The 20,208-nt window shown below is 46.5% G+C and overlaps 3 protein-coding genes and 1 pseudogene across 3 annotated transcripts; 2 read left to right on the top strand and 2 right to left on the bottom strand.

Annotated features, from left to right (window-relative positions):
- Positions 1-284: 284 nt before the first annotated feature.
- On the bottom strand, positions 285-1,433 carry LOC140371773 (radial spoke head protein 3 homolog pseudogene; annotated as a pseudogene).
- Positions 1,434-3,623: 2,190 nt separating this feature from the next.
- On the bottom strand, positions 3,624-7,818 carry LOC140371574 (coiled-coil domain-containing protein 39-like). The gene is made up of 2 exons (XM_072458742.1): positions 7,750-7,818; positions 3,624-6,482 (listed from the first exon to the last, which is right to left on the bottom strand). The coding sequence occupies exons 1-2, from the start codon at positions 7,816-7,818 to the stop codon at positions 3,624-3,626; spliced, it is 2,928 nt and encodes a 975-aa protein (XP_072314843.1).
- Positions 7,819-8,601: 783 nt separating this feature from the next.
- Positions 8,602-14,061, top strand: LOC140371573 (GTPase IMAP family member 4-like). Its single transcript, XM_072458741.1, has 4 exons — positions 8,602-8,738; positions 9,627-9,686; positions 13,190-13,846; positions 13,925-14,061. Exons 1-4 carry the CDS (start codon positions 8,717-8,719, stop codon positions 14,059-14,061), a joined length of 876 nt encoding a protein of 291 aa, XP_072314842.1. The 5' UTR covers positions 8,602-8,716.
- A 1,388-nt stretch (positions 14,062-15,449) lies between these two features.
- LOC140372006 (uncharacterized) lies at positions 15,450-19,792 on the top strand. Its single transcript, XM_072459250.1, has 2 exons — positions 15,450-16,537; positions 17,161-19,792. Exons 1-2 carry the CDS (start codon positions 15,610-15,612, stop codon positions 19,236-19,238), a joined length of 3,006 nt encoding a protein of 1,001 aa, XP_072315351.1. The 5' UTR covers positions 15,450-15,609; the 3' UTR covers positions 19,239-19,792.
- Positions 19,793-20,208: the final 416 nt, after the last annotated feature.

The following is a 20,208-nucleotide window of genomic DNA, read 5'->3' as shown; positions in this document are numbered from 1 at the left end:
CAAGGGTCAATCCTTGGACCCCTTCTGTTCAATCTGTTCATGCTGCCATTGGGACAGCTAATACAAAACAGTGGTGTGTCCCATCGCAATTATGCAAACGACACTCATGTCTATGTGTCATTCACGGCAGGTGAATATGGACCTGTCAATTCACTCTGTCTCTGTTTTAGTTCAGTCTTTATTTGAAGGGACAATGTACAGAGACATTGAGCTGGTAAAAAACAAAGATGTTCAACACCAGATTGTAGATAAAGCGCTCATTTCCATCAGCAGTCCACCTTTAATCTGGTTTTAGGGGTGTGGTCATGTGTCAGGGGTGTGGTCAGGTGTCAGGGGTGTGGTCAGGTGTCAGGGGTGTGGTCATGTGTCAGGGGTGTGGTCAGGTGTCAGGGGTGCGGTCATGTGTCAGGGGTGTGGTCATGTGTCAGGGGTGTGGTCAGGTGTCGGGGTGGTTATTAAATCATCCAGTTCAGGTCAGATGCATTCAATCGTTCAGTACAGGTCAGTTGTATGAAATCATCCAGTGCAGAGCGTGCAGCAAATCTTTTGTCCAAAGTGGAGAGGACCTCGTTCATCAGCCATGGCATGAAATTAGTTTCAACGTCAGTTTGAACTGTGTCGACGAAGAATCCATGACATCGCAGCGACGTGAAGACGGATGGGACGAGGTTGGCCAGGTATTGCCGCGTGAATGCTCGAGCTGCAACCTTCTCTGCTATTTCCTTCTCTTTCTTCAAGACTTCCTTCTGCTGGACAATCCTCCGCTCCTTCTCCTCCATGTGCCTCCTCTCCTGTTCCCGCAGTCTCTGGACCTCGACCAGCTCTGCGTTTCGTCTCTCCTCAAATGCCCTCTGCTGAGCTAGCAGACAAGCCAGCTCCTCCTCCTCCATCACCTCACACAGCGACTGCTCCATCACTTTCCCCACCATCACCTCCAGGATGCCCTGCACCTCCCGGTCAAAGTCAAACAGCTCTCCGTCCTGGATCTGAGTGGCTGCGTCCATACCAGATTTGGCTGGGATGAACAGAGGAGGGTCCGGTTTGTCCAGGAAGGTGTCCGTCTGGCAGTGACAATCACTGGTCATCACGATGTAGCTCAGCTCCTCCAGGTACAGCTCCGTTTGGACCTCGATGTGCTGCCGGCCCTGCACAGGCTCTGGAGTTCTCACTCGGACCTGTTCCCGAGTTCTTCTTCGTGCCGCAGCTTTCCTCTTCTGCTCCTCCTGCCTCTGTATCTCATCCAACTCGGCTTGAGTGCTTTTGGACATGAGGTGCCGGGCGTAGGTGTTTCCTCTGACCACACGGCGATCGTACATAATGTTTCCATAGTGGCTTTGAGTCTGGTCCGGCGGCTCTTCTCTGTAGCGGCTCTGGTTCTTCACGGCTCTGGGCCGGCTGGAGGAGGCAAAGGTGGTGCTCATCTTTCTCTGTGAAACAAAGCCATATTTGACTCTTCAAAATGAGCGTGGTTCGGTCGTGGGCTCTGTGTGTGATGTTGTTGTTGTGTTACTTGTAATGGCAGTTGGCGGCCAACTGAAAAGGTGCATTTACCACCACCTACTGGATTGAGTGTGGACAGGAGATCAACGGAAACCTTCTTCTATGGTGTTTTCTGGCGGCTGGTATCCAAGAGTTACATCACCGCCAGACTTTATCCTTTAGACACATTCTTCAGTTCTTCTTCTTCCACCAGACTCACGGAAGACATAATACCCCTCTGCAGGCCTCATAAGTACGCTTTGACTCTGACATCATCAAGCTTTAAGTCAGGTTCCCACGACAACAAGCCATGTGATCAGTCACATGACTCAATGCGCTGCAGGCTCTCGGATGACATCACAGTAATACTTCACTTTGTCCAGTGGAGTTGGCACTTCCTGAAACACGTCTGGTCCAGTTTGAACGACGCGGTGGGATTTAGCGCTGTCTAAAATATATATTTACTCAAATATTTGAATTGCACACAAAATACTGAAGAATGTGTGTTTAAATGTTTAGCTGTCAAACTGTTGTATTGTTGCCCATATCAAATTATTCATGGTTGATCATCATTGTTTTTCTTTCTGTTTTTCTTTTATTCGTGCCTTATTCTATATAAGATTATTATTCTAATGCTTTTATTATTGTTCATCGTCGTAGGATGCACCGAATCACAGAAGCAAGTTCCTGTGAATTGTGGCATAAAACACTGACAGTTTGAAAAATGGCTTTTGAATTTGTGTTTTTTTTTTTTTTTTAGTCAGCACAGTATGACCAGGCTAGAAGCTTTCAATGCAGTGATCGCTTCCAAATGACAAACTATTAAGAACTTCCCAACTGCTAAAGCCCGCTATCTCGTTGCACGTTTTTCACATTATATTGGGTCCCTTGCCCATCATTCAAACAAACCAAATCTTTTTGATCAATAAAATGTTCTACCAACAACCCATTTTTGCCCTGGACCAAGTCTAAAAACTTTATTATTGTACTGTACATTTGAACTTATCAGTTAAGTGTAAGTGAATGTTTTCAAAAGAAGAACAGGAGAATGGTGAAATGTACACAACCAATACACAACTTTATCAAATGTAAGATTAAAATTATTGGAAGTAAGGTAATGTCGTCAGGCGGAAAAAGGAGGCATGACAGGCCTCTTTGGCTGGTAGGACTCCTGTGGCCGTTGACAAGTATCAGTATCAGGTCGGCCTGAAAGAAATTCTGGCAAACCGTCCGGCGCCTCAGGAGGAGGAAGCAGTGCTTCACCAACACCATTTATGGTGCGGGTGGAGGCCTGCTGACCTCTGACCTCGACTGTGGATGTCGTCGGACAGTGGAAGGACTTTGAGGATCTCCTTAATCCCTCAGTCACGTCTTCTGAAGAGGAAGAAGAGACCGGGGACTCAGAGGCTGACTCGTCCATCACCCAAGCTGAAGTCACTGAGGTTGTTGTCAAACTCCTCAGTGGCAGGGCTCCGTTGTAGGACTGTCTTGACTGACACGTCTCTGGCGGTCCCATCTCACATCAGGTGGCGGTTGGGGACAGTGCCTCTGGACTGGCAGACCGGGGTGATGGTCCCTCTGTTCAAGGGGTGTGTGTGAGCTGCTGCTCCTCCAGCTGAGGTGGCTCGGGCATCTGTTCCGGTTGCCTCCTGGGCGCCACCCTGGGGAGGTGTTTCGGGCATATCCCACCGGGAAGCGGTCCCGGGGAAGACTCAGGACTCGCTGGTTGTCTCTCGGCTGGATGTCTCTCGGCCGGATGGCTCTCGGCTGGATGTCTCTCGGCTGGCCTGGAAACGCCTCGGGATCCCCCCGGAGGAGTTGGGTGAAGTGTCTGGGGAGAGGAAGTCTGGGAATCCCTGCTTAGACTGCTGCCCCCGTGACCCGGCCCTGGATAAGTGGAAGATGGATGGATGAAAGATGAATTACTCCAAAGAAATAAGTAAAGGGTGTTTTTTCCTTTGCTCCTTTCTTTGAAGCGATGCTACTTGGTTTAGCTAAGGCAATAAGTTTGTACGTTTTTTTTTTTTTGTAGGAACCAGGTGGAATATGCGAGGTGGAGGCGACCTGTTTGAGTTTTGAGTGAACATCTTGTACTTCTATTTTGTACTTTAGAAATGACTGTTTTAAATAATACAGTCTTGACTCTATCGTTTCTTTCTGCTGCCACTGCACGAGCTCAGGCTGCCGTAGGCAAAGGGTGTACGGGACACGACGGGTAGATTGAGGCCCAGCTCTACCGTGTTCACAGTGGGCAACTGGGAATTCGAGGACCTAGCGCGGCTTCCCGAGGGGGACGGCAGTGATACAGAGCTATGGGCCACGCCGGATTTGGTCCTGCTGCTGCCGCTGGAGGGAGTGGAGGCCAGAGAAGGCAAAGACAGGTTTGCCTGATCAAAGGTCATTGTCAGCGCTGCTCTGAGCTCGGGGTGTTTCTGCATGGCTTCAACCAGCATCTTGTCAATGTTTCGGTGGAATTCCTTTAGTTCTTTGAGCCTTATGTCCTTCTCTTCAAACGTCTCACCCTTGCTTTGTTTAGCTGAGCGGATGTCTCTTATCAACTTTGAGCACTCTTTTGCAGCTCTGTCAATCTTTTCTTGCTGAGACGCCACTTCTTTTTTGATTTTAGCGACGAGCGCCGTCTTGCCCTCAACCTTTTCTTTCTCGAGACTTTCTTCCTGCAGCAGATTCTCAAAGGTGCTGTTCATGTCCTCTAAATCCTGCTCCAGCCCCTGCACTTGCATCTTCTTCAGCGTCAGTGTGGCCTCTGCCTCCTTCAGCTGCTCCTCTAGCTTTGTCTTTTCCGAGAACTCGGGGATGGATTCTTTGTCTCTATTCAAGGACTCACGAAATAACGAGTTGGAACAGTTGAAAATATAAATAGTGTTCTCTAGTGCATGATTGTCACGTTCAATTTTATGTATTTTAGCGTCCAGGCTGTTTCTGTTGCGCTTCAGATCTTCCTTTTCTTGGGCAGCCCGTATGACGTAGTAAACTTCAGGCTCCTCCCCCTCGGGACCCGTCATGGAAATGGTCAAAACATCAAAGCGTTTCATCGTCAAGTCGACCTTTAACAACTTCTCATTCAACTTTACGCTCAGCTCGAGCCTCTCCTGCTCGATGAACTTGAGCTCTTGGGCCTGCACCTCTTTGTTAAAGCGGATCGTTTCCTCTTGCACCTTCATCACTCTCTGAAACTCCAGTCGCTGTGTCTCCAGAGACTTCACACTGTTACTCTTATCGTACAACAGATCGCGCTTACGCTTCACCTCCATTTTGAGGATATTGTGCTCCATCTTGTTTTGCGGCTTCTGCGACCGACACAGATTGAGCTCCTTCTGGTTGGTCTTGCACAGCAGCTCGAGCTCTTCCACTTTCTCCTCCAGATTGCTCCTCTGGGTTTCACATCTGTCCAGTTTCTTTCTAAAACTGCAGATGTCCTCCTCGACTTTCTTCAGCATGCTGCTCTGCGAAGCCGCTTGTTTCCTCTTCTCCTCCAGAGCCACCGTCAGCTCTAAGATCTTCCTGTCGTACGTTTCCTTCTCCTCTGCGTCCCTTGTCCCCTGCAGCCGCTCCAGTTTGGCAGTGAGGGCGTTGATTTCAGCTTCCTGTTGGTTTATGGTTATCTGCTGTGACAGTAGAGCCCTTTCAACGTTCCTTTGCTCATTTTCCAGCTTGAGAATGGTGCTCTTGCTCCTGCTGATTTGGGAGTGAGCCTTTTTCTCTTCACCCTTCAGACTCTGCAGCTTGTTATTGCTATTGAACAACTCTTGCGTGTATTTTTGCAGATGCTTTTCCAACTCTGCGATTGTCTCCTCCTCCTCCTGAAGAAAGCGCTCCATCTGAGCCGCCTTTTCCTCTTCACTCAGAGCTGTCTCAGTCACTCTTTTGAGCTTCTCCTCCAGGCCTTTGTTTCGGGCTCTGACTGTTGTCAGTTTTGTATCATTGTCACAGATCTCTTTCTTCAGTCGAGATATGCGGGGCTTAGCGGCATCCACTTCCCATTTTGTCCTCTCCAGAGTATTCCTGCAGGTGCTTAACTCGTCCTTGAGACAGTTGAAGTTGTCCTCGTGCGCCTTCAGCTCCTTATGCATTTCGAGGTCGAGCTGCTTGGCCCTCAGCACTTTCCTCTCGATCTCTCTGTTGTTTATCTGTTGGGCTTTGAGCAACTGCTCATTTTCTCTAATAGTGATGTTCTTTTCTCTGACTTGCTGGTTCATCGCTGCCAATTGCTTGGCACAGTCATTCATCTCACTGTCGCTTTGCTTCATGTGCTTCAGGGTGAATTCCCACTGCTGAATGAACTGCTGTGTTTCCTGATGAACTTGACGCATATTGTCATTGGTTTGGTCCAGGGCAATCTGTGTAGACAGTGTCTCCGTTACCTCTTTGTCGAGAGCTTTGCGTTTTTCCTTGACCTCCACAGTCATCTTCTCAATGTCTAAAGTGAGGGACTTGATGGTCTGCTCGTCCTGTTGGCGGTACTTGATAATGGCCATGGTGTCCTCGTCTTTGTGGCCCGACTCCTCTAAGAAGGCGTCCATTGTCTGCTGGTTCCAGTTCATCTGATTCTTGAAGTCTTGCAGCTTCTGTTTGACCTTGGATATCTGGATCTCCGTCATGTTGCTCCGGTCGTCCAACGTTCGGACCTCATTTTTCAACTTGGAGGACTCCTGCGCCAGTCGCCCGGCCTCTCGCTCCGCCAGTGCCGTCAGGTGCTTCTCCGATTCCTCCTCTCTCGCCACGGCTCGGTAAAAAGCCTCAGCGCTTTCCAGCGTTTGTTTGAGGAACTTGAGGTCTGCGGTCTGCATCTGCTTCACATCTTTGTTCTTCCTGAGTTTCTCCTCCACTTCCATCAGTTGCTTGTTTTTATTTTGAAGCTCTTCTATCAGCGCTCTGTTTTGTGCGTTGCAGTTGGGCAGTGCCAGGTGCACGTCCCAGTCCAGGTTTGCCATGAGGGAATGAGCAGTGCTTGACACGTCGAGTATAGAATAAACAAGTCCGATCTGTTGTTGTTGTTGTTGTTTTAATGGCGGCCAAGGGGCATTTACCGCCACCTACTTTATTTTTTAGACTTTATACTTTACAGTTTAGATGGCCTTAAGAGTCCCCTTCTCCTTCTCCTTCTCCTTCTCCTTCTCCTTCTCCTTCTCCTTCTTCTCCTTCTCCTTCTTCTTCTTCTTCTTCTTCTTCTTCTTCTTCTTCTTCTTCTTCTTCTTCTTCTTCTTCTTCTTCTTCTTCTTCTTCTTCTTCTTCTTCGGTGTTTTATGGCGGTTGGTATCCAAGCGCTAAATTATTGCCAGACTTTATTCCTTAGACTTTTTCACACAGATTTCTTCTTCTTCTAATGGCTGTTGTTGTTGTTGTGGTGCTTTTAATGGCGGTTGTTGTTGTGTTGTTGTTGTTGTTGTTGTTGTGGCGCTTTTAATGGCGGTTGTTGTGTTGTTGTTGTTGTTGTGGTGCTTTTAATGGCGTTTGGTAGCTAAATGAGGACTTGACTCATAAGCTGTAGGACTATATGACATCATAGTTTTAATGATGTCATCAAGCAACAACAGGTCATTGAATTCTTTCTTCTTTTTTTCTTTTTTTTTACAGTAAAGCGTAAAACAAGAAGAAGAAGAAGAAGAAGAAGAAGAAGAAGAAGAAGAAGGCTGCATTAAAAGTAACACAACAACAACAGTTAACAGTTTTGATGTAGTTTAAAGTGTTGTTTTAATACTTGAATTGGAACTCGCAGTAAGACGAGCGGGTTACAGGTCCGGTCTGTGGAGAGGCGCTCGCAGTAAGACGAGCGGGTTACAGGTCCGGTCTGTGGAGAGGCGCTCGCAGTAAGACGAGCAGGTTACAGGTCAGGTCTGTGGAGAGGCGCTCGCAGTAAGACGAGCGGGTTACAGGTCCGGTCTGTGGAGAGGCGCTCGCAGTAAGACGAGCGGGTTACAGGTCCGGTCTGTGGAGAGGCGCTCGCAGTAAGACGAGCGGGTTACAGGTCCGGTCTGTGGAGAGGCGCTCGCAGTAAGACGAGCGGGTTACAGGTCCGGTCTGTGGAGAGGCGCTCGCAGTAAGACGACCCTTGAGTGTCAAAGCATTTTGTCGTTTTGGTGACGTTTATAATGTCACTTCCTCGTTTGACGTTCCCAGCAAATATGACATAGCGGCAATTCTGCAACTGTTACCTAGCAACCAGAGAGTAAACAAGAGCCAAAGTCTATTTAAATCTTACATCTTATTTCGTTGAATGATTGTTTAAACTGTCAGAAAGGTGTAAGTCACATTCAAAGTGTTGTTGGAACGGCGCTTTTTGATGACATCACAGAGGGATTCTGCTCTGTTTCCCGTCATTTTCAACTTTGGTCAAATTTTCTTCACAAAGTGCAACACGACTGATGTAAAAGTACAATCAATATTTACCACAAGGACAAACTTTAAGACTTTAAATCACAGGGTCTAATATCGTGGATTTCTATTTTCGAAAAGCAGCGTTTATTTTAGTGTCACGTAAAATAAACACGTGGAAATGTCGAATGAACCAAACAAACTTGAACACTTCAAACTAAACAGAACTCATCACTGTGAAGCACCGGGAGCCGCTCCCGCGTCTGTCCCGCGTCTGTCCCGCGTGTGTGTCCCGCGTGTGTTCCGCGTGCAGACGTGAGCGCGCGCCCACGTGTCTACTGTGCGTGACCGGGGGCGTGACGTGATGACGTCACTGGAGCGGCCGAAAGAGCGCTGCGCTGAAGGTTCGTGACGCTTTTGTGTTATTTTGTGCTGCATTTCTGGTGTTTTTGACAGATCTTCTCTACATTTGCACAGATTAAGTATTTGTGCAAAATAAAGAGACATAAAGGAGAGTTTGGAGCCTTTTTCAAGTGGTTCATTTTAGAGGCTCGATCATTTTAGTTTCACTTTTGTTTTAGCTTCACGAGGCTTAAATACTATTGTTCATATTCATGATAATAGTAACATGAATGCAGTATTTACCTTTACAAACGTATAATGACGTAACCTGACTTCATCATTATCTCTCACTAATTACATTCCACGAGTCAAACTTAACTTCTTTTTTCTTTTTAGAATAAGAAAATGGCCCGACGAGCCTCGACCTGTTGCACGTGAACATAAACATACGGTTCATTTAACCTTTCAAAGCACTTGATAAATACACATCAATGTAATAAATACTAATGACTGTGATTTGTGTCTTCAAAGCTTCGATGTGGAACCAAGTTGAAGTAAGACAATGGCAACTGCAGCTGAAGATGGTGAGTTCAAAGTGTCAACGTCACTGGGACCGGCTCCAGTCCCGCGGGCCCCTAACAGTCCCGCGGGCCCCTAACGGGCTCCAGCTCCTCGGGCCCCTAATGGGCTCCAGCCCCTCAGGCCCCAACGGGCTTCAGCCCCTCGGCCCCAACGGGCTCCAGTCCCTCGGCCCCTAACGGGCTGCAGTCCCTCGGGCCCCTAACGGGCTCCAGCCCCTCGGGCCCTTAATGGGCTCCAGCCCCTCGGGCCCCAACGGGCTCCAGTCCCTCGGGCCCCTAACGGGCTCCAGTCCGTCGGGCCCCTAACGGGCCCAATGTACCAGACGAATGAATGAAGCTGAAGTAACAACAACAAACATTCACACTTTGCATTATTAAACCTCGCGACATGTTTCAGATCAGAATCATTCAATGGAAAATTATTTCAAGCATAAGTTGTGTTTCATTTGATTAGTTCACTAAGAAGGGCCACGCCCCCGGCTACGATGCAAAATGTTTATTGACGTAGGAGAAACATGAACAACACAAAGAGGTGGAGGCAGTTTGGGGTCTTCAGGCGATGAGGGCTGTAGGCTCCTCGATCCCCCGTGTAGGACATAAATGAGAATGATTACAATGACTAAAGAGGGAGGGGCACGACGTCATGTAAGTAGCCGCAGGAAGGGGCGTGAAAGGGGCGTGAAAGGGGCGTGGTCCTGCTCTTGAACTTCAGATAACAAACTTATCTTCATTTATTTCATCCTCTCAACAAGCGGCTTGACTTTTATAAACCCCATGGTTCATTACAACAGAGTCAGAAACTCAGGAACAAGAATGTGAAAGAAGTCATTTAAACTGTTATTATTTCTTTTACAGAAAAGCATAGGACTAACATTATTATGTCATTCGCAGCATGGAAGCCGTCGAGACGCTCCAGTATGTCTGAGATATTTCGGGAGTTCCTACTTGACTGTAAGTTTGAACAACACAGAACTCGACCTGACGTTACGCTGCAGAAGGCTGTTATTACTGTGTTATTACTGTGTTATTACTGTGTTATTACTGTTATTACTGTGTTATTACTGTGTTATTACTGTGTTATTACTGTTCTTACTGTGTTATTACTGTTATTACTGTGTTATTACTGTGTTATTACTGTGTTATTACTGTTGTTCGGTACATTTTTCATGGAATGGAAATGATAAAAAGACTGAGGATCATATTTTGGTTTAGGGGTGCTGAGAATAAGTATTATAGGCCCGTGTGTAGAATGTAGGCCTACCTGTAACCTGCTTCATTTAATAACTCATGGACACAATATTTAAATAACCTACGCAATTTAACCCAAAATGTAGATACAAACTTTCACTCAATTGTCAAACGGGGGAATAAATATGAGCCAAAACAGCCACAAGGGCAACGCCACATGGACTGGTAATGCACCAGCAGCACCAGCAGGAGGCGCTGGAACATGCTGACCGCTCTTCTCTGTCCAGCTCCACATTCCACTGACCGTCACATTAAACTGCCCAAATAATCCAGTCACATGAACCAGAAGGATGAAGGGAAACAAAGACTTCTGGACGTCATGATTATCTCAGAACGAAAGACAAAACCACAACTCTTTGTTTCAGCTGCAAACGATGTATTTATAAACTCTTTATTACATGACGGTTATTACCACCAGTTCTGCTGTCACGATTTCTTCTGCTGTTTTTATTATTTTTCTTTTTTCATTTTCCATTTTCCCCATTTTTTGTCTGTTTTTACATGTGATAATTGTTCTAAATGTGTTCACTCTTCACTCTGGTTATTGCTATTACTCTTGGTGGATGTGGGTCAGGTCACTGGCTCCTTCGCAGGTCACATGTTTCACTGGCTCCTTCGCAGGTCACATGTTTCACTGGCTGCTTCGCAGGTCACATGTTTCACTGGCTCCTTCGCAGGTCACATGTTTCACTGGCTCCTTCGCAGGTCACATGTTTCACTGGCTCCTTCGCAGGTCACATGTTTCACTGGCTCCTTCGCAGGTCACATGTTTCACTGGCTCCTTCGCAGGTCACATGTTTCACTGGCTCCTTCGCAGGTCACATGTTTCACTGGCTCCTTCGCAGGTCACATGTTTCACTGGCTCCTTCGCAGGTCACATGTTTCACTGGCTCCTTCGCAGGTCACATGTTTCACTGGCTCCTTCGCAGGTCACATGTTTCACTGGCTCCTTCGCAGGTCACATGTTTCACTGGCTCCTTCGCAGGTCACATGTTTCACTGGCTGCTTCGCAGGTCACATGTTTCACTGGCTCCTTCGCAGGTCACATGTTTCACTGGCTCCTTCGCAGGTCACATGTTTCACTGGCTCCTTCGCAGGTCACATGTTTCACTGGCTCCTTCGCAGGTCACATGTTTCACTGGCTCCTTCGCAGGTCACATGTTTCACTGGCTCCTTCGCAGGTCACATGTTTCACTGGCTCCTTCGCAGGTCACATGTTTCACTGGCTCCTTCGCAGGTCACATGTTTCACTGGCTCCTTCGCAGGTCACATGTTTCACTGGCTCCTTCGCAGGTCACATGTTTCACTGGCTCCTTCGCAGGTCACATGTTTCACTGGCTCCTTCGCAGGTCACATGTTTCACTGGCTCCTTCGCAGGTCACATGTTTCACTGGCTCCTTCGCAGGTCACATGTTTCACTGGCTCCTTCGCAGGTCACATGTTTCACTGGCTCCTTCGCAGGTCACATGTTTCACTGGCTCCTTCGCAGGTCACATGTTTGGTCGAGAAGTTGACCTTGTGATTATTGGTGTTCATTTTTGTATTTTTTCATCCTGTCGTTTTTTCAGAATGACAAGTTAAAAGTTTCCCTATTTGTTTCCATTGGTTTCCATGGCAACGCATGCTTCTAATGTTGGACTGTTTCAAATGGTTCTGACTTTGCAGAACTGTAAAGACTTTCAAATGTTTCAACATTTACAATGTTTCAGATTTTTAAAAGTTTAAACATTTTCAAAGTTTTCAACATTTACACGTTTAAAAAACAAAAGTACTGTCAAACAATGTTTTGGTTTCCCCCCCAAATCTTTTCAGTATTTTATTCGCCGTACTAAAAAAAAACAAATCAAAACAAAAATGTTTTTTTTCATCTGGATCTGAAAAAACAAAACTTTTCGACTCATCAACAAACTGAGTCCAGATGAAACTGAATCTTTTCCTTCAATGGAACCCTCCTGGACGAATGAGGAATTACACCCACACCTTTTTTTAATTGATCATTTTCTCCATATTTTCTAGACTTTTCACTCGATCATCATCAACATTCCACAGTCACAACAGTTTCTGCCATTACAACATTTCTAGTTTAAGGATCTGTTTTTCACACAAACACTTTTATCATTCTCCTTAAGACATTCTCCTTTGTCGATCATGGAAGACAGGAAGTACTTTGTGTCTCAGACCATATGCCCCTGACCTGTGGGTGCTCCAAGGGTCAGTCCTGGGACCCCTTCTGTTCAACCTCTACATGCTGCTGTTAGGTCACATGACACGCAGTGAAAATGAATCACATGATGCAGACGAGTCAGATCTATGTTTCACTGTCACAGGTGAATATGGACCATTCACTCTGTCACTGCATCAACAGATCAGTGTGTGGACCGGCCTCCTGCTGGTGCCAGAGTCAGGACTAAACATGGACCGGCCTCCTGCTGGTGCCAGAGTCAGGACTAAACATGGACCGGCCTCCTGCTGGTGCCAGAGTCAGGACTAAACATGGACCGGCCTCCTGCTGGTGCCAGAGTCAGGACTAAACATGGACCGGCCTCCTGCTGGTGCCAGAGTCAGGATTAAACATGGACCGGCCTCCTGCTGGTGCCAGAGTCAGGACTAAACATGGACCGGCCTCCTGCTGGTGCCAGAGTCAGGACTAAACATGGACCAGCCTCCTGCTGGTGCCAGAGTCAGGACTAAACATGGACCGGCCTCCTGCTGGTGCCAGAGTCAGGACTAAACATGGAGCGGCCTCCTGCTGGTGCCAGAGTCAGGACTAAACATGGACCAGCCTCCTGCTGGTGCCAGAGTCAGGACTAAACATGGACCAGCCTCCTGCTGGTGCCAGAGTCAGGACTAAACATGGACCGGCCTCCTGCTGGTGCCAGAGTCAGGACTAAACATGGACCAGCCTCCTGCTGGTGCCAGAGTCAGGACTAAACATGGACCAGCCTCCTGCTGGTGCCAGAGTCAGGACTGAACATGGACCGGCCTCCTGCTGGTGCCAGAGTCAGGACTAAACATGGACCGGCCTCTTGTTGTGTTTGAATTGCCGTGTGTGTGAAATGTGTTCTACAAATAAACTTTGCGAACGGTCAAAGCCGCTCAGGAGACCCTTTAGTGAGACCGCCTCAAACATGAATATTTTGTTGTTTTCTTTAAATGAGGCTGATTTTCAGATGCTGCATTAAAACTAATGCATGTTTTCATTCCAGTTCCTGAACTGCGCGTGATTCTTCTGGGGAACAGCTGGACTGACCGAGCTGTGGTGGGGAACCTCTTAGTGAACGCTCGTGTTTTCGATGAGGACGCAGACCCGCAGGACTGTGTGACAGAACGAGCGGTTCTATCAAAGGACAAGACCATAACCGTCACTAACGCTGCAGACCTGCTCCGCCCAGACCTGACCGATGCCCGGCTGAGCGTCTTAGTCTCTGAGGCTGCACAGGCCGCTGAACCCGGGCCACATGTGCTCCTGCTGGTTCTAAAGCCAGAGAACTTCACAGAACCACAACGTCTGCGGCTTCAGACGTCATTGACCAGGTTCTGCGAGCAGTGGTTCCAGCACGCGCTGGTGCTGTTGTCCACCAGCCGACTGAATGTGCTGAAGGAGCCTCATTTACAAAGCCTGATCACAGAATGCAGATTCAGGTTTATGTGCATGGAACACTCTGAGGACGAAGAACTGAAGGGTTTTACACGCAAAGTGTTGTTTACACGACTGGCGCAGATAGTTCAAGAGAATTCCGGAGAACATTTAAAGTATGAGAGGTTTGAAGATACCGTCACACCTGCAGCTTCAGAAAAGCCTAATCTCGCCCTCAGAATGAAAGAAGGTTTAACTGGGCTCGTCGAAACTGTTAAAAACTCTGGTAAGTCTAACAACTAAGATATATTCTGTGCATTTTCTGCTTACTGTTTTGTAAAGTGTCATTGTGATTTCATTACAGGATTGACTGGGATCCAATCCAGTCCCAGTAAAAGTGACCCACAAGGTAATTATTCCATGAGAATCGAGATCGGTTTTACTATAGAACAGAACTTCTGTGGAAACGTCACTGCAGTTCTTCTGTCATGTTTGTACTGAAACCAGATGTATTGGACAAAAAGTGCCATGAAACAAGTATTTCAGGTCCTTTAAATCCATTTAGTCTGCTAGGAAATGTTGAGATATATTTTCTTAACTTTTCATGTTTCAAGGGTTGTGGATGTTAAGCCACAAGTCACAGATTCAGATCCGCCCCGTTCTTCTAGTCCCAAACGCCAAACACCAAACCAGAATGAACAACTCAAATCACGTCTGTCACACCTGTCACACCTGTCACACCTGCTGCCACACCTGCCACACCTGCTTCCACACCTGTCACACCTGCTGTTACACCTGCTTCCACACCTACTGCCACACCTGTCACACCTGCTTCCACACCTGTCACACCTACTGCCACACCTGTCACACCTGCTGTCACACCTGCTTCCACACCTGCTGCCACACCTGCCACACCTGCTGCCACACCTGCTGCCACACCTGCTGCCACACCTGTCACACCTGCCACACCTGCTGCCACACCTGCTGCCACACCTGCTGTCACACCTGCCACACCTGTCACACCTGCCACACCTGCTACCACACCTGCCACACCTGCTTCCACACCTGCTACCAGACCTGCCACACCTGCTTCCACACCTGCTGCCACACCTGCTGCCACACCTGCTGTCACACCTGCCACACCTGTCACACCTGCCACACCTGCTACCACACCTTCCACACCTGCTGTCACACCTGCCACACCTGCTACCACACCTGCTTCCACACCTGCTGTCACACCTGTCACACCTGCTACCACACCTTCCACACCTGCTGTCACACCTGCCACACCTGCTTCCACACCTGCTGCCACACCTGCTGTCACACCTGCCACACCTGTCACACCTGCCACACCTGCTACCACACCTGCCACACCTGCTTCCACACCTGCTGTCAAACCTGCCACACCTGCTGTCACACCTGCCACACCTGCTGCCACACCTGGTCAGGGAATGTCGTTGCCACGTGAAGCACGTCGAGGGCCTTGAAGGTGGAAAAGAGCTATATAAATACACTGTAATAATAATAAATACTATTTGAGATAAAATATGCAGAGACATAATTCTTCTGTTTAAGGTTTGACTCAAATGCAGAGTGAGAAGCTCTAGTCTAGAGCAGTGTTTTTAAAACTCTGGTGCGTGTACCACTGGAAGCACGAGAGCTTCTGGTGGTTTCCACAGTTCAAATATTCAGTCAATTTAATCCACATTTTGTCCTCCTTTGTATAACCCTTGTTTAGTATAAGAATTACATTACATTTATTTCAGACCTGGTTTATTCCAAAATAGTCCTGTTTTTACACTAGAATCAACTGAAACTCATTTTCAAATAGCTGTGTACTAACCTGTCATTCTGTTTCTCCCCTCAGACTGCCATGGTCGAATTCTGTTAATCGGAAGAAGTGATGAGAAAAAGAAAGCCCTTCTTAAACTGATATGCCAAAGATCGAGTCATCAAAGTAGCTCTAAAGTAGACATTGATGAATGGAGAGGGAAGCTCCTGAAAGTAGTGAGATCGACAGACGTCTTCAGTGTGACTGTTCCAGAAGTGATGGACGACATGAGGAGATGTGTGAGAGCGTGTGATCCAGGTCCAAACGTGCTCCTGCTTTTAGTGAAGCCTTCTGAATTCAAAGAGAGACACAGACAAACACTCAACTTCATCCTGACTTTGTTTGAGCCAAATGCTTTTAAATCTGCCGTCGTGGTTTTTACTCATGATGAAGAGAGTGATGGTGCTTCTCAGCTGCTTCGTGACTGCGAAGGACGATTCTACAAGATGTTCAAAGAAAACCGCAGCCAGTTAATGAATATTATAGAAACGATGGTTGATAAAAACCATGGATCTTGCGTCACATTAACCAGAGAAACAAAAATGCGTCTGAACTTAGTTTTCTTTGGAAGACAAGGATCAGGGAAGGCGTCTGTGGCTCAAGCCATTTTAGGTGAAGCAGTCTGTTATTCGGCCCGGAGTCCATCAAAGTGCACGAAGCGTGACGGAGAAGTGTCCTCAAGACCGGTTTCTATCGTGAAGCTGCCGGCGCTGTCGGGGAAAACCCAGAAGGAGGTGATGGAGGAGTGTTTGAGCTGCATCTCCATGTGTGGTCCAGATGGAGTCCACGTTTTTGTCATGGTTTTACCTCTGAAAGCTCTCACCGATGAAGACAAGGCAGAGTTTAAAACCCTCCAGGACGCCTTCAGCTCCAGGATCAACAACTGCTCTGTGGTCCTCTTCACCGTGGAGTCCGATCCCAACAGCCCGGCTTTTACTGAGTTTGTGAACCGACACGAGGACCTCCGGAGTCTGTGTGAAAGCTGTAGAGGAAGCGTCTTCTTCAACATCAACGACAAAGCACAAGTTCCTCAAGTGGTGGAAGAAATAGAAAAGTCCAGGAACCGGTACACAACAGAAGAATTTGCAAAGATTCAAATAGAAAGATTTACTCGAGCATCTTCTTCTCAAACAAGATTCGTCAAACGTGAGTACTTTAATTAAAAACTGCACTATTCTTTGTCTTTAATCAGTCGTTTGACACAGTTCATGTTGATTGACGTCCTGCTCTAGATGTTTCGGACACAATCTGACAAGGACAAACGCAGAAGGAGAGTAAAACACGCACTTATAAAACATCACTTCATGTGTTCACATGACAGGACAAAAGAACTTCTCCCACAATGATAGATCTTCTGACGACATAATCCACTTTTGAGACTCAAAACTGTGGTGAGATGTTGTAATAGACTCAAAGACATCATGACCAGATCACGCTTCCAGTTTTCACGTATTTATTATGTGAAGGTGGCAAGAAATCCAATGTGTTTGACGAGCTTAGTCTGGATCAGCGAGCGTGTGATCGAAGGGCAACTGCGTCTTGAATGTAGACTAAAGATGACCCAAATCACTCCAAATACAAGTCCCAGTGGATAAACGAGAAGGGAAAACAGTCTTGCTCTGGTGATAAGCTCCTTAAAGTCGAGTTTGCCTGCACTTTGTCATATCTGTATCAGTGAATCTCTAGAAACACTAGAATCCCGAATTGCCTGTTGTGTTTTGATGCAGTTCTTGTCAAACTGTCGTAACCCCAGATTTCTTTGTTTGCAGAGGGCAGAACGAGCGAGAAGACTCTGCGGATCGTTCTGATTGGAAAGACCGGCCGGGGCAAGAGCTCCTCTGGAAACACCATCCTGGGAAGAGAAGTGTTCAACTGCGATTACGGCCAAAAAGCCACCACCAAGTTCTGTCAGAAAGAGCAGAGCAAACTGAAGCGCTGCTGCGTGGATGTCGTGGACACGCCCGGCCTGTTCGACATGAGCATGTCCAATCACGAGATCAACGATGAAATGATGAAATGCATCAGTCTTTTGGCTCCGGGGCCGCACGTCTTTCTGTTGGTGCTGGGAATCGACAGGTTCACGCCAGAGGAGAACGAGACCCTCAACCTGATCAAGAAAGGGTTTGGAAAAGACGCGCAGAGATACACGATTGTTCTCTTCACTCACGGAGATGTGTTGGATAAAAATAAGACGACCATTAAAGATTTTATTGAAAACAAGTGTGACCCTTTGTGTCAGAGGCTCATCTCCGAATGTGGGAACAGGTACCAGGTCTTCAACAACTGCGACGAGAGTAAAACACAAGTCCAGGTCGATGAGCTGATCCAAAAGATTGACGCTCTGGTGGAGGAAAACGGCGGAAGCTGCTACACAAACGACATGCTCAAAGAAGCCGAGGCCGCCATTCAGGAAGAGGTGCAACGGCTGCTGAAGGAAAAGGAGGACGAGCTGAGGAGAGAAATGCAAGAAATGAGAGATCAACACGAACGAGAGATTTGGGAAATCCAAACCAAAATGGACAAAGAGCGCGAGGAGACGGAGAGAGTGAGAGAAGAGAAGGACAGAGAACTGAGAGCAATGAAAACTCAAATCAGAAAGGATCGGAAGCAGTGGAGCAAGAATCAGAAGAAGAAAGAGGAGGAATATAGAAAGGAAAAACAAATGGAGGAAGATCAACGACAGGAGTATGAACAGAACATTCAGAAACTGGAGGAGAACCTTCTACGTAGTTTTGATTTGAAATCTCTGGAGAGCAAAGATCAAATTGAGCGGGAAAGGAAAGCCTGGGTGGAAGAACGGGGGGAGAGCGAAAGACGATACGAAGAGGAGCAAAGGAAGTGGCAGGAGGAGCAAGAGAGGCTCAGAAAGCAGGAGCAGGAGTACAACGAAAAGCTGGAAACGTGGACGAAGGAAAGAGAGAACGATCGACGACTGCGCGAACAAGAGGAGACGACGAGGAAGGAGCTGGAGAAGGAACATCATCGACAGATCGACGACCTGGAAAGGAAGTACAAGGACGAGGCGCGGAAACAGGCGGAAGAATTCAACGAGTTCAAGAAGGGAAAGGAGATCGACTTTGCGGCGCTCATAAACCGACACCTGGAAGAAGCTCAGCGCCTGAAAGAGGACGTCACGCGAAAAGAGGGCGAATACAAAAGCTTGGAAGTCCTTAAGACTCACAACGAAACCACTTTGAAAACGGACATGGAAAAACTGCAGAGCGCACACAAGCAAGAACTGATCGATTTGGCAATAATCGCCCTGATGGAAGAGAAGAAGAACAACGAGGAGATAAGGAACATCCAGAGAAAGCACAAACAAGAGGTAAAAACGTGCGAAAAAGAGGTTTCGGATCAGTTTGAACAAGAGCGTAAACGGAAAGTAGAGAAGCTAAAGAAAAGGCAGAAGCTAGAAGTGGAAGACCTGGAGGAAGTGGAAGACCTGGAGGAAGTGGAAGACCTGGAGCAAGTGGAAGAAGAAGACCTCTCACTGAGAAAGAAAGAACTGTCTGAGAAACACCAAAAACAATTAAAAGATGTAGAATCCAAGCTGTGGAACGAGAGGAAGCAGCAGCTGAAGGAAAAGGTGGACGAAATAAAGAAAAAACATGAGAAAGAGATGAACAACGTCACCAAGAAGCTTCTAGAGAAAAATACAAATCATTGGGCCAGAAAAACGAGAGAGTTAGAGAAGAAACAGCAACAGGAAATGGAGAGATTTGAGAGAAAAGCTGGAGGAAAAGTGAACGAGGTGGAACTGGACCGACTCAAGACCAAACACCAAATGGAGATGGATCAGATCAAGAGGAGGATGTTTCTGGAGGAAGGACGCTGCTCCGTGCTGTAAACGCTGCATGGATTTATGGATTTATGGATTCATACTTATTGTGTCATATATGGTTTTTATTCTATTTCACATGTTTACAGAAAACTTTTTTCACTTTTGGTGAAACGCTCAGAGACAGAAACGTCATCCAAGGGATTTTGTTTTTCAATATTTTGCATAATTAATTAAAAGAGTCAAATGATGCAGTAAATGATGAAGCTGTTGAGGCTCTATTTTCCCAGTGTCTTTTAATTGTGATTTTCCAAATTAATGCGAGTTGTAAAAGAGTGTTTTACACATTTGAGATTCTGTGATATCTATGGAAGCGATGAAAGGCAAAGTCATAGAATATGTCAAATATTCATTGATTGATTTTATTTAAAAAAAAAATATTTCAAATGACTCGAGCAAAAACACTTCATAGACATATTATGGTCAAGAGATATTTTATGACAGTGTATTATTATTATAAATACAATCACTACATGGCTTGTTGATTATTGTGTGTTGGACACATTCAACTGTCTTGGATCCACAGATGAAGCCTTGGCGCCCCCTAGTGGCTTGTGGTGCCCGGGGCATGTAGAAAATACACAATAAACTGACTTAAATTACTGACTGATTATCAAAACTCACTTTTTTTACTCTACGATGTTGATGGAATGTTAATTTGTATTCATTTGTGACAAATAAAATTTCAATCTTTCTTCAACTTCTACAAAATTGTCCAATCAATATTTACCACAAACTCAACAACGTCAGAATTAGGAAAACACGATCCTTCACGTGGACTTTATCAAACTTTAATAAATAATAAATATAGCACACACATACACACTATACTATACAACAGCTGCGTTTCAAAAAGAAATACAATTTTCATACTATTTCAAATACCGTGATGATTTCCTCAGATTTTAGAAAAGTCACTGTTTCCGAAAACCACCAAATGAAAGAGAAGATTTACTGGAAACTTGTACTTGTATTCGGT

This window comes from Eucyclogobius newberryi, unplaced genomic scaffold (genome assembly GCF_026437365.1).
Source record: "Eucyclogobius newberryi isolate DKJ021-1_F unplaced genomic scaffold, fEucNew1.0.hap1 SCAF_22, whole genome shotgun sequence".
Lineage (NCBI taxonomy): Eukaryota > Metazoa > Chordata > Actinopteri > Gobiiformes > Gobiidae > Eucyclogobius > Eucyclogobius newberryi.
The sequence above is the reverse complement of the archived record's forward strand: the minus strand, read 5'-3'. Positions and strand labels throughout refer to the sequence as shown.

Excerpts from the sequence above, each read along its gene's own strand:
- LOC140371573 (XM_072458741.1), top strand. The coding sequence starts at position 8,717 with ATGGCAACTGCAGCTGAAGATG. Across the intron at positions 8,739-9,626 it reads GGCAACTGCAGCTGAAGATG|CATGGAAGCCGTCGAGACGC; the intron begins GTGAGTTCAAAG and ends TGTCATTCGCAG. Across the intron at positions 13,847-13,924 it reads CGAAACTGTTAAAAACTCTG|GATTGACTGGGATCCAATCC; the intron begins GTAAGTCTAACA and ends ATTTCATTACAG.
- LOC140371574 (XM_072458742.1), bottom strand. The coding sequence starts at position 7,818 with ATGACGGGAAACAGAGCAGAATCCCTCTGTGATGTCATCAAAAAGCGC. Across the intron at positions 6,483-7,749 it reads GTTCCAACAACACTTTGAAT|ATCGGACTTGTTTATTCTAT; the intron begins GTGACTTACACC and ends CAACAACAACAG.
- LOC140372006 (XM_072459250.1), top strand. The coding sequence starts at position 15,610 with ATGGACGACATGAGGAGATGTGTGAGAGCGTGTGATCCAGGTCCAAAC. Across the intron at positions 16,538-17,160 it reads TCAAACAAGATTCGTCAAAC|AGGGCAGAACGAGCGAGAAG; the intron begins GTGAGTACTTTA and ends CTTTGTTTGCAG.